Source organism: Lactuca saligna, chromosome 1 (genome assembly GCF_052625555.1).
Source record: "Lactuca saligna cultivar CGN05327 chromosome 1, ASM5262555v1, whole genome shotgun sequence".
Taxonomy (NCBI): domain Eukaryota; kingdom Viridiplantae; phylum Streptophyta; class Magnoliopsida; order Asterales; family Asteraceae; genus Lactuca; species Lactuca saligna.
Window position 1 is genome coordinate 63,103,240 of NC_136417.1, and position 14,533 is coordinate 63,117,772.

Consider the following 14,533-nt stretch of genomic DNA (forward strand, 5'->3'; position numbering starts at 1 on the left):
TATAAGGCTTGGCGGAGTGGCTTTGGTCTTCCTCAGCAAAACCTGATTTGGACTCGGTGAACACTAGGCCACCAACTCGGCATGCCGAGTTGAGTGGCCAAACTCGATGTGTCCTCATTCTTCTTCCTCCTTCCTTCTTCCTCACTCGGCAGACCTAAACTTTATGGTCACTAAATCACTAGGTAATCAAGTTCATGTAATTTAATGGTTACTAAGCTACATTTAACTTGAATTTAAACAACAAAATCACAACTTTAGCATGCTAGGTAATAACTCATGAACCTAAATCTGACTCTTGAACCCGGATATGATCCTACGAACCTGCAAACCCATATAATTAAACGGGTTATGCAGGTTAACATGTTCTAAATAATCCGAGTTAGGTTTGAACAAAACAACATGTATATTTATATGAGTTTGTCCGGATTGAATTTTTATAACCTGTTAATCTGAATACTACACGATTGTTACCCTTAATATTTATTGTTGCATTGGACCCAATCAAAACTTTGATTGCTAAATATTTTTTTTTTAAAGTATTGTGTTAGTGTTATATGTCATTAGAAAAAATTAAAATGACATGTTGGAGCCATTTAAGATGTATTTATATTGCAAACATTAAAACTTTTTTAATGTTTAGAGCTTTATCGAATATAATTAATCCTTGCATGATTGATAAACAAATCTCAAATATTTTGTTAGCTAGTAATATCATTAACCCTATTATATTTTAATAAAAAAGAAAGTTGAAAGGGACATCTTCTTTATTTTTTTATCTTTTGTTTATTGCTTCCTCTTCACTTTCCTTCCCCATCTTTTTCCAACTTTCTTCCCCTTTTTTTCTTTCTGCTTTTCTGTTATTACCCAACTGCTCTCCAACACAACCCCTTTATCTTTCACATACTCGACTTGAGTGACTTCCAAGAACCAACAACATTATTAAGTTTCCAATCTCCCTTTCTTAATTCCCCCAAAATCAGACACCCATTTTGGGATTTTGATAATATCAATCACAAATTCAGATCACTTATTTCAAGTATGGAAAAAGATAGCTTCTTTAGCACTGAAGGTAATGGGATTCCACACGCCTGGAATTCAGTCTTCGGAATGGAAAATGAAAGTCAAGTTAGCGAATTGAATTGTAGCTCCGAACAGATTCCCAATTGCTTTTTCAATCGCAATTGGGATAATTCAATGGATCAGAGCGATCCCTTTGAATCTGCCTTGAGTTCCATTGTCTCATCTCCAGTGAATTCGCATCCTGGAATCCCAATTCCGGGTTGTGGAGGTGAGAACGTGGTGCTCAGGGAATTGATTGGTAGATTAGGAAGCATATGTAATTCTGGGGAGATTTCACCTCAGTCTTGTATACAAGGAAACAATAGCGCCAACACGTCATGCTACAATACTCCATTGAATTCGCCACCGAAGCTCAATTTGTCAATAATGGATCACCATCAGATTCAAGGGAATTTGCCAATTCCCAGGAATCATCAATTACCATTAGCTCCTTTCCCTGCAGATCCCGGATTTGTCGAGAGAGCAGCAAGATTCTCTTGCTTTGGTGGGAAGAATTTTGGGGTGAAAGAATCCGAATTCCCCCATATGGTGGAATCAGGAAACTTGTCAAGAGTGTCAAGTAATCAGTCGTTCAAGACTACCGGATCTCAGTTCGTGGGAATTCAAGAAGAAGGAACTGGAACTCCAATTCCGGCTTCTGATAAGAAATTCAGCAGGTTATCCATGTCGTTGACTTCAGAAAACAAGGAATTGGATAATTCCATGGAGGAATCATCGCTATCCGAACAGATCCCTGGTGGAGAAACCGGAATTAAAGGTCAACATACCAGTTCCAATGGCAGAAAGAGAAAGGCAATTCCGAAGGGGAAAGGAAAAGAAACCCAATTCAGCGCTCAATCTACAAAAGACACCACGGTAAATTCATTCAATTCTTCTCTTTCACGACACCCAATTTTGATATTTAATAAATTCTGTAAATTAAAGACCTTTTTTTGTTCTGTTTCAGACTGTGGTAGAACAAGAAAAAGAGGAATCAGATGCAAAAAGAAGCAGGTCGGATGAAGAAGGTAATGCTACAGAAAAGGAAAAGGTAGAAGGGAATGGGAATGAGAATGGGAATCAGAAGCAAACGAAGGAAACAGCAAAACTACCAGAGCCACCGAAGGACTACATTCATGTCCGAGCAAGAAGAGGTCAAGCTACCGATAGCCATAGTCTTGCTGAAAGGGTATGTCAATTCCATTCCATTCGTTTCAATTCCATTCCATTCTTTTCTTTCCTTTTATGAAACCAATTGACATTCTTTTTTGGAAATTTCAGGTGAGAAGAGAAAAGATAAGTGAGAGGATGAAGTTCCTTCAAGATCTTGTTCCTGGTTGCAACAAGGTAAAAAGAAAAAAAAAATCATTTATTTATTTATTGTACATGGAAATTTTTTACAAATTGTTTTTAATTTTTTTTATTTTTAATTAAAGGTGACAGGAAAGGCTGTTATGCTGGATGAGATTATAAATTACGTACAATCATTGCAGAGACAAGTTGAGGTACATATAGACTAATTCAAATAAAAAAAATATGTTAATTTTCTTAATTATATAAATATTAATATATCGATTTTCTTTTTAATAGTTCTTGTCAATGAAATTGGCAACCGTTAATCCAAGAACAGATATGAACATGGAAGCTCTTCTATCCAAAGACGTAAGCGCTTTTCAACTTTCATAATATATCCAACTATCTCATCAAGGGGCATTTTAGTAATTTCCCCATACTTTTCTATCTATTTTTCAGACTTTCCAAAGGGCATCCATGTCAAACGTCATGAATCATATTGACGCATCAATCCAGCCATTTTATGGAATGATTCCCGATGGACAAGAACACCATTTGATGGCAATGATGCATCGTAATTCAAACATGAAGTCAGATGGTTTTGGCGAAGTAATTTACTATTTCTGATTTAAACAAAATAAATTATTTTGTAAAGTTTTTGTTTTTTTAAAAAAAAAAAAAATCGATTAATTTCAGGCAAATGCGTTCTGGGAAAATGATCTTCAGAGTGTTGTACAAATGGGGTTTGGCCAAAATCAAGCACAAAGCTTTCATGGTGAGTTGACTTTTTTTTTTTTAATCAAGAAAGTCAACTAACATTTAAAATTAAAAATTTAATCTAACTTATGAATTTTCCGAATTGTAGGAACAATGGGTGGAGGTCAAATGAAAGTTGAGCTATGATACCGAATTCATTGATATAACTATTTAGGCCCTTTTAAGCAAGAAGAGCATTTGTATAGAGAAAGGAAGAAGAGATATATATGTCTTCAATTGATATCTTATTTTTACAAGAATTTGTTTGTATAATCCTAGAACTAATTTCTATAAATTTGGAGGAGGGTTGGGGTTTAAAGTATGTAAGATGTTGTAACATGGTGTAAGGGTTGATAGGAAGAGGGTGCAACCTTGTTTTCATTCATATATTTTCTTTAACATTCTGATATATCTAATCATTATTTTTGTTTATATTTTTTCTTTATCTATTTCCCTATAATCAACTTTTATGTGGGTTGGAGCTCTAATGGAAACAAATCTATTAGTAAGAAAAAAAATATATTGAAAGGGTAGATTCCAAAATATATAGACATACAGAATAAATAGTGTTAAAGTCACTTAGAAACTAGATGCTGACGATACAAGATATGTGTGGTCTTTAGTTTTTTCTGTTTATAAAGAGAATGTAGACTCCAAAATATATATATATATATATATATATATATATATATATATATATATATATATATATATATATAATGAACAGTATCGCACTGATGTGAGATATTAATATTATTAATCGAAATCAATGAGAAATTGACTTGTCTTTTATTTTGTGCAAATCTTTCATCGATTTCCGATATAAACGCCTGAAAAAGATCCATAGATTACGCTAATAATATCTAACAACTTGAGATATTTTGTCGAGACCCCATTAAAAATTTTGAGCATTTTCTCAAGGTTTTGGGCCACCCCACAAGAAAATATGGTTTTTTTATGAATTTTTGATGGTGATTTTTCTTTAAGAGGTGTCATAATCAAGGGGGAGCAAATTGATTTTCAAGAAAGACTTCACAATAAGAAAATGTGGTACCTTTATATTAGAAGATTAGATGTTGATTTTGATATTCTTGATTGTAAACCAGCTGTTAGTGGGGACATTAGAATAATCAACTCCTTTCTGGAATCCAAGATTGACAACCTTATGATTCTAATTCCACTGTTCTTTTTCTACCATGAAACGACAGAAATTAAGGTAATCCTTTTTTCCAAAGATGCTTTGTTGACTTGTATAATATGCACCAAAATCTGTACATTGTTCTTGAATTTGGTAATGTGGGCCATGAAATGACAGCAATTAGGAGGTGAATCATTTTTCCCCGAAGCTAGAATAATTAGGTGGAGTAATGATAACTTTGAGGACTTGGTACTTTATTCGGTATGTACCCGACTTTCTCACTTTGACAGTTTCACTAACTATCCAGTATAGACGTAGCTTTGGTAAGAAAATTTTTAAATGGTAGTTTTTTTTAGTCTAATGTTATAAGTATTTTTTTTATTGTTTTTTTTCTCTATTTTGTTTTTAATTATTATTATTATTATTATTATTATTATTATTATTATTATTAATTTCCATAACCATATAAAATTCGGACTATATTAAAAATTAGATGATATTATAAAATTTGAACGACTATTTAAAACAGAAAAAAAAAATAAAGTTTTTCTTTATTTATCACGGATATTAATTAATTCGGTATTACATTTGTGTGGTGTGTTATGTGGATTGAAAGCATTTAGTTGAGCAATTGTATACCCATGCTGCAGAATATTTTGATTTGTATGTACGGAGAAGTCAGGACAAAACATCAGACATTGGATATGTTCCTTGTAATAAACCATTACATAATGGTTAGAGTAAATTGTAATTTATCAATATATGATAATGGTATCGGTTTGTTTTTTAAATAAATACAAACTTTGTTTTTGTTCCATTGAAAGATATAGTTTTTTTTTTCACTTAACATATATTGAACGAGACGAAATTCCTACGTGTTGACAGTAATAAAACAATCATGATTATATTATAGCAAATATATTACGTAAAATATAATAATATAATGATAAAATTGGAAAAATAGTGTGTGGTATGTATTGTCCAAACCCCGATTTTTTTGGTTTCATTATGCTTTTAGCCTAGTTTGATTGTGGTTTTGGTGCATCAGAAAACTAAAAAGACTAAAATATTATTCTGAAACATTTGTTTTATATTTTTGTATTTAATTTAATGTTTTATTATTAATAAACATTGGGCCACACCTCTCTCTTTCTCTTTCTCTCTCTACACACATACAATTTCTTTACCGGCGATACAACACAAAAGCCATTCTTCTCCTTACTATTACCTATGCCTTCTAAACTTTCTTCCCCACCCTCAAGAGGCTTATCTTCTGCACAAGTTTAAATAAATTGTAAATGATGACATGTGAAGCAATAAACGATAGTGGTAAAGGATTAACGGACGCGGAGGTCCTTATCCTTATCGGTTACACAACACAGGCAAAGCATTAATGGAGGTGGAGGTCATCATCCCTACCACCGCTCTCCGATAACTCCTACTTCCATCATCAATGCATTAGCTTTCTAGTTATTTTTCCCTCTAAGTTACTCCTTACTCCATCATCGATGCCTAAAGGGTTTGCTATGATTAGCGTATTGTGATGCTTATCTTGAAATAGAATGGCAGAGAAGGAAGCCCCAAATTTCGAAAACATGGATTGATATTAACTCGTGTAGGCAATGATCATAACATATATGCCCTAAACTTCAAAACGTTGGGACCACCTGTTCAAACGTTAGGACCACCTGTTCAAACATTGACACCAAATCCCATCCCAAAAAATTAGTGATTTGCATGTTTCAACAAAAGAGTGATAACGGGATCAACGTTTCTTAGGCGATGGGTTGGGGAAGAAGAAGATGGGCGAGGTTTTTTTGTTCTTTACTAACGAGAGAGAGGGAGAGAGTTCGAGGTCTCTAATCACAATACTTTTATGCGGCTACCATCTTTGTTGACCTATTGTTCATCATTTTTTCTGGGTGATCCATGTTCATTATTTTCTTTTTGAACCATGCCTTCAATCCAAAAACAATGACATGTCTATTATTTTTTTTTAGGAATACACACAAAGAAGAATCTGGTCCTTTCTTCTTGATTATATTTTACTAGCCATAGATAAGAAAGGGAAGCAAAGGTGGGTTGGGGCAGAAGAAGATGGGATGGGTTTTTTTTTTTGTTCTTTACTGACGAGAGAGAGAGAGAGAGAAAGAGAGAGAGAGAGAGAGAGAGATTCTATATTTATTTATTAGAGTAAACTACACGAAACATCCCTCATGGTGGTGTCAAAATGCACATTCAGTCCCTGTTTTCAAAAATTAACTTGGAACATCCCTCATTAGTTAAAATTTTACGTGCTTCATCCCTCCAGACATAAAAAACCATTTTGCCCTTATTAATTTCCTTTTTAATTTATTTACTACTTATTAAATATTAATCTATTAAAAATCTGTTTTATTAAATATACGGCCCTTCATAATTGATATTGACTAACACCACCACCGCTTGCAATTGACCACCATTTTCGTCCATCACTTGCCTCCGACAACTCTCTCAATACTCCAACAACCTCCATCCAGCTCGTCAGAAAACTCCAATAATAACCTATTAATCATCGGCTCTACCACCGGAATAAATTCGCACCACTTCTGCCATTGGAAATAAACAATCTATCACCATATTTGTCATCGAAAAAGCAGCAATCAATGTTCAAAGCCAGAAAAAAAAAAATATATCCCATGATTCAATCCAACCGAGGTATCAAAACCGATTCAACCCAGAAATTAAGTAAACAAATCAATTCTTGTATCATCAAATCAAATATATAATGTAACTGTTCCAAAAAGTGAAGACGAAAGTGTTAGTTGTGGTGGATCGGGAATGGATGGTCGAAGGTGCTCCATAGGGGATTTTTGTCTTTTCGATTTGGAAAAATGAAAAATAAATAAATATATTGAGGGGATTTTTGTCTTTTCAATTTGGAAATGGACCTTTTACACATACAAACTAGCTCAAAATGACCATCAGTCCAAAAAAATCGAGGTTTTGAGTAAACCTTAGAAAAAATGCATATCATATGGAGAATTTTTGTTAAATGTTAATATATGTATGGTATTTAAAATAAGTTAATAATTGTTTACAACAATTTATGATAACGTATTTTAATTATTTTAAATAATATGATACAAATATGTATATATATATATATATATATATATATATATATATATATATATATATATATATATATATATATATATATATATATATATATATATATATATATGTAATATAAGCTTAGGAATATTAAATTGGGTATTTTTTTGGCAGAAATGGTTCCTGCACTTTGCTCCTCATTCTTTACCTATTTTGATATTTTTGATCATTGTAATCAATTATTTTACACTTTTTAGGAACCTTTTAATATTTAAAGTTTGGCCACAAAACTTTAACGGTTTGACAACTTTGATCCATTTTTTAAAAATTTGCTAATTCCTACCCTTTTAATTCTTTAACCGTTTTGAAACTTCTAATCCTTGCTGTCAAAACTTTTACATTTTTTTCATAAAAACGTGAAAAAACGGTCTGGGGCAAAGTCTATGCTTTTCATCATTGCACTTTTTACGTCTATCATATTTATCGATTCGGAAACAATATTGAAAGCTTCTACCCCCGCGTAGTAGGGGTAACCTTTCTAGTTAAAACTATGATTTCAATAGTTACTGTTAAATAGTTTAGGTATGTACTTTTTTTTATCACATCAATTAGATGTAATATATTGGTAAGATGTGTTTTAGTTAAGGTTGTAAAAATCGTTTGACGGTAGCTCGATGGTCGACTGGTGTTAAGGAATTAATCGATCTTGGCGAGGATTAATCGAGGATTAATCGGGGACCATAGATTATTAATAAAATATTAAAATTAATTAAATATTAATATATCTTAAGAAAAAACAAATACTTCAAAATTAGAAAGTAAGAAAAATTGTAATTTGGAAATTTGGAAATACGAAAATATGAACATTTTGGTATAATATTTAAAATTTTGAAAATTTAAAAACTTTGGAGTAAAAAAAGAAAGTTGTTTTTTTTAATATTATTTTTTTTTTAATTTTTTGACTTCTTTTTCGACTTTTTTTTGACTTTTGTTGACCGATTAATCCCGTCAAGGCCGATTAATCATAAATTTCTGATTAATGCCCTAAACCTCGACGGTTGGAGAACACCAAGCGATTAATCCCGATTTCTGCAATCATGGTTTTAGTTTTAACATTTAACATTATATTTAACAATTTATGATTTTTAAATATTCAAGAAACTATCCTTTTGGAAAAAAATTATTATTATAATTTTTTATAAGCTTTTTTTGTTAATTTGGTATTTAAATAAGTTTTATAGTTGAATAAACCAACACAATCATTATAACTATTATAATTAATATTAAGTTTTATAGTTGAAGAAACCAACATAATCATTATAATTAATATTAAATTTCATTGAATCAATTAATTATCAAAAGTTTTTTGAATTGTATTAGTAATTTTGAATCGTATTAATATTAAATTTCATTGAATCAATTAATTATCAAAAGTTTTTTGAATTGTATTAGTAATTTTGAATCGTATTTGTAAGGTGAAAAGTAATAGAAGTTCCAAATAAATAAAAGGTTCAAGGAAAAAAAATACATTTATATCTATTATATATAATTTGGATTTATATTTTATATTTAAACATTATTATTTTAATTAGTTAATAAAAATTAACAACTTCTTTCGAAAAATTTCATTAGTATATAATTTTTTTTATTCAATTTAGTTTTTCAATTTAATTTTTATATTTTAAGATAAACACATATAATCTTAACAATTATCAATTTCCAATGACTAAATTAATCATTATTAGTTAAATAATTATCTCTTTTATGATTAGATATATATTTTGATTAAGATATACATAAATTTTATAATTCGTAAACAAAATATTCTTTCTATAATTAGATATATATAAATTTTGCCATTTGACTATATCTTTTTTTTTTTTTTTTAAATTACAAATAAATATCAAATCTAGTTTATATGGTAAAGGTAAATTAATATAATCCTTATAATTATCATATTTTAATGAATCAATTAATCATCATTAGTAAAAAAAATTCTCTTTTATAATTAAATATATATAGATTTCGATTAAGGTAGATAAAATTTTTACCATTCAACTATAATCGTTTTATTTTAAAATTACAGATAAGCATTAAATTTAGTTTATATGGTGTTCTTGGAAAAAAAATATTATTATATAAAAATACAAAAAAATAAATAGTAACTATCACCACATTTTTTTGTACCTCAAACATGCCAAAAATATAATTTTTCTTAACAATACTTTTGTTATACACAATTTTTTTATAATTTTTGTTCAGTGAATTTGCATCATAAATGTTTATTCGCATAACAATTTCCATATTGTATTTAATTTGGTTTTCATATGAAACATAAAATACTATAGGAAAAAGTATATATTAATATATAAAATCTACAGTATATTTCATTGGAAATTAAAATCCATTATAAAATAAAGTAAAACACAATAAAATATTTTGATATATAAAAATTTCATTTGTACAAAAAAATTTAAATTGTGATAATATCAAAAGATCACACACGCATATACATATATAATAATAATATCAAATTGTTATACAACTTAATAAAACTTCTAACAATATAAAGAATATCATTTTAAAATTTGGTAAGCTTTCTTGAATAGTTTTGTATATTCCAAAATAACATCTTTCCCCTTCATCATTAAATATGAATGCATGCACCAAAAAAAAGAGTTTGAAGTCTCTCTTCCTAATAAAAGAGTAGCACATCTGCCACATATAAATCAATTAGAGTTTCACATTAATTATTTGTCAATTATCATTCTAAGATTTTTTTTCATTAATTAAATTTTCATTAATTCACTCCTTCATTTTACACATATAAAACACGTCAACAAAAAATTTATTTGTAATATCTATTGCTTAATTTATTAAACTAATAATTTTTTTATCATTGCTCAATAATTACCTTATAATTTAATTAAAATTATTTTTACATTTTTCATCTGTGGTGCCCACGAGTTATAAACAAGTATTCTTATATCCTCATTTTCTCTATCTCATTGAAATCGTTTATTTTCTCTTTTTTATTCTCTAAACCTTAACAATCCACTAGTAAATAATTAATGTGAAGCTCTAATTGATTGACATGTGGCAAATGTGCTACTCTATTATTAGGTAGGAAGATATATATATATATATATATATATATATATATATATATATATATATATATATATATATATATATATATATATATCATAAGTATCAAATAATAACCATAATTTTTTTGAGTTGTGTTTAAGTAGTTTAATGTTGAAATCATAAGTACATATAAATTACAAAACTCTTGAAATGTGATGACTTATTAGTTTTTAGTTAAAAAGACTTTGAGTTGTAGTAGAAGTTTCAAATAAATATTGTGCAAAACATGATCTATATTGTACTATAATATCGACAATTAATATATTATAATGTTTTGTGTATATCTAGCGTTTCATCTTTAATTATAATTTATTTGACCTCTTAATTATATTATAGTTTTAAATATTTTTTTATTTCTTTAGCTAATTAATTATTTTACAAATTTTCATTTATGAAACGTCTATATATCAATTTCTAGTGATAATATTCTCTCTCTCTCTCTCTATATATATATACATATATATATATATATATATATATATATATATATATATATATATATATATATATATATATATATATATATTAAAGAAGGACAATACTTAAGAACAGTAAAGTTCCTAAACATTTGGCAAAATTGGTCCTCTGTTTATGGGTGTGGTTACAATTATGTGTCCTTTCTTTTAAGGGTTATATTTTTCCATTTTGTATATTCATGGTGGATATGTGTTCTTCCACCACGGCCAGTTTCTGACAGGATTCCATACGTGGCTTCCTCCCTTTGTTTCTTAATCATCTCCTTGCTTCATGTCCAGTTCCACCGCCAATCTAAACCAATAGATATTGGATTGGTATTGATCAGTTGGTGTACTCTCCCAAAAAAAGCCATGATTCTCTCAAATCCTTCTATCAAATCTAACTGCTCCACTACTTCTAATCGACTCTCCTTCACGTGGTATTTTCTTGTGCTTATCTGATTCTCCCTTCTTACGTGTTTTGCCTCCGCTTCTTCGAGAAACCTCTTTGTTCTAAAGCGTCTTTTTTCTAGCATAGATCGTCCTCGCCAATCGATATCAATGTTGCTTCTGGCTTCTTCCCGAACACACACAAGCCTATGAATTGGGATTTCCATCCTTTCACTTGATTGTTTTGCTTGACAAGATTCGAATGGTAGTCGTCTTCGCTACACCGCCTATTCCCCCAACATCCTCGAATTGGATGTCTCCATTTTATGTTTGAGACACCTTGAATGCAATAAGGTGATTAGGTTGACGCCTGCTACAACGACGACCGGTGGGAGGGAGATATCATTGGCGTCCTCTTTGGGAATCGGTAGCCGGTGTTCTTTATAGCATTCAAATATGTTTTCCCTAAACCATATGGAGAAAAGACCTAGCTGCATCAATCTTCTGTGTCGATTCTCTTCTTTCAGAGAAATTTTACTTTACTTTGTTAGTTACATACTATACTCTTCTCTTGGTTTCTATTTTAGTTATGTTAGCATAAGATGATACAAATGAATAGCTACCTTCTCTTTTTGGGTAATCTAGGACCCTCTTTTACAGAACAATAGCTAAATCAAGTATGTTCAAGGTTAATATTTTTGATTATTTCTTTGGAACTTATATGACTTCCAAATTTACCATCATCCTTAATTTTCTGATATGGGGGATTTGTGAAATTTGTTTCGTAACTTTCAAAGGCATCATTCAATGTTTTTTGTGCTGATCAATTTGTAAAGCCTCCCAAACGAATATACATATTTGTCTTATTTATATTTTATAACATGATTTTCCAAGCTTCTCGATTTGATTATAGATTTTTTTTGTTTAAATTGTTTTATTGTTTGATTTTTGAGTTACAGGTAGGTGTGGATTTTTTATATATGACTTTTACACCTATAAATTTTTCGGTTAAGCTTCATATATCACAAGACAAGTCATTAACACCATCGAACCATTCACTATTCATGACGACCTGGTGAAGTTGGTATCATTGTTTAATTTGATTAGGGAGAAAGGCCACGAAGACCTTTGGAAAGTAGATTTAGCATATTTCTTTGTATATTTTTCTTGCGAGTTAAGTGTACTGGAATTTCATCATTTGAGCTTCTGTTTGCAATTTATGAAAGTTACTGTAATTTGGTTACTTTATGGATGTGTATCTACATGTTTTTACATGAAAAAAATGAATTTGCTAGCATTTGGGATTCATCGGTCATCTTAGAGTATACATTGTTTTGTCAGGCTTTTTACTGTCATTTGTGTTTAATATTGTTTTCAGAACCAAAACCAAAAGATAAATGGGAAATTTGTTACTTTTACCATTTTTAGTTATTTTAGAGTAACACATTTTAAATAATGAAAATATACTAGAAATAGCTCAATGATTTCTAATTTTAAGTTTTTAGGAATGTTAAATTCGTTCGAACGATTATAGTCAATATTTTTAGCTATTTTCTATAGCACAATGTCATTATTTTTTATGTTGTATACTTTCTGCTGAGCTTGATTACTTTTATGTTCTTATGTTGTAATTATTAAACAATCAATATTAAACATGTTTTTTTATTCTCAAATCAGTTTTGTGTATTTGATTGGAATATTGTAGTGATTCTCATACTAATTCTATCTTGATAGGAAGAAATTTTGTGTTGTAGGTACATCTGGTAGAAATGGGTGGGATGATGGATGAGGACGAATTTCTTTTGAATGTCACATCAAGCAAGAATACGTAAGACCTGAAATCCATGGTATGTATTGATCACATTTATATCATTCAATTGGTTATCAGTCTAAAAGAAACGATCATACTTAAGATGATTGTATATCATTGATAAGGGTCAAAATTTATAACTTCAAAGTGAATAAATTTTAAAAGTTCTTATATGTATTTTGACATGTCTTTACAACTTATTTTCTTTTGATTTTTGTTTTTATGTTTAATCTTAAAGGATGCTTCGAAAGGCTATTTGAAGCTTTTATGTCTAATTGCTTATAATGACAATGGTGAAGGAATTCAAATGTTATTTTCTACATTTTTATTGTGTTATAACATATTTATAAAAAAATACAGACTTTATCTTAATATAAAATTTTCAGTAATCGAAGCCTTTCTATAATCATGTGCATTATAGTGTTGTTATTATTATTATTATTATTATTATTTATCACGACTTATTTTACCGATTGTCCAATAGGTCCATCAAATTACCCGAAATTCCCGTGGCAAGTGGATTCCACGATAGTAATTCTTCATTGTGAAGTGTACTCTTGGTGAATAAAAAATGCACGTTGATACATTGATTCAACGTGGCAGCCTAATCGATACGTACACAAATAGCACATTATGTTTCTTTAAAATATTGTATCCTAATTGATACATACACAAATAGCACATTTTGTTTCTTTAAAATAGAAGTTATACGCATGCTTAATTATTTGTGTGTGTTGGCCTTTTTCTCTTTAAGTTTGTTGTGTTTCTTAATTTATCAGTTTGGGTTGAATTATTTATGACATAATTATGAAAGAGGAAAAGCACTTCCAAATGGAAAAACTCCAGAGAAACTAAAAGTAGCTAGATCCTTGCTTATAAAAAATGTTTGATTAACACTTCTGTTTTAGTTAGTATTTATTCTCTCTTTCTATGTATGTGTGTATTTATCAATGAATGTTGTGTTATATGCAGATTCGTCCACTGCGGAGGCACTACTGACTACTTCCAAAACACTCATGGGATTATGTTTTGGTTGATAAAAATGACAATGATAAAGTTGTTGATGCAAGAGAGGAGTTGCATAGGATGTTGGATGAGGTAATTTTTTCATTTTTTTAAAATTTAGTTATTGTCTTGCCGTTTTTTCGGTTGAATCAATTGGAATGTATTGAATTGCATTACATAATCATGTTTGGTTTAACTATAGGAATTAATTAAACTTTTATATGGATTTTTATATTATATGTAAATACAAATGTAGCAGTTCAACTTCTCACAAATCTTAACTTTTCTATTAAAGAGGATACGATTTGCTCAGGTTGAGAGTGAAACATGGATGCTTAGTTAGCTAACTTAACTTTAACTTTCTTCTTCTTCTTCTTCTTC

At 29.6% G+C, this 14,533-nt stretch overlaps 1 protein-coding gene across 1 annotated transcript; it reads left to right on the plus strand.

The window, feature by feature from the left end:
- Positions 1–807: 807 nt before the first annotated feature.
- On the plus strand, positions 808–3,540 carry LOC145037873 (transcription factor bHLH62-like). The gene is made up of 8 exons (XM_078986622.1): positions 808–1,935; positions 2,027–2,248; positions 2,341–2,406; positions 2,496–2,564; positions 2,650–2,721; positions 2,812–2,961; positions 3,049–3,127; positions 3,218–3,540. Exons 1-8 carry the CDS (start codon positions 1,039–1,041, stop codon positions 3,253–3,255), a joined length of 1,593 nt encoding a protein of 530 aa, XP_078842748.1. The 5' UTR covers positions 808–1,038; the 3' UTR covers positions 3,256–3,540.
- Positions 3,541–14,533: the final 10,993 nt, after the last annotated feature.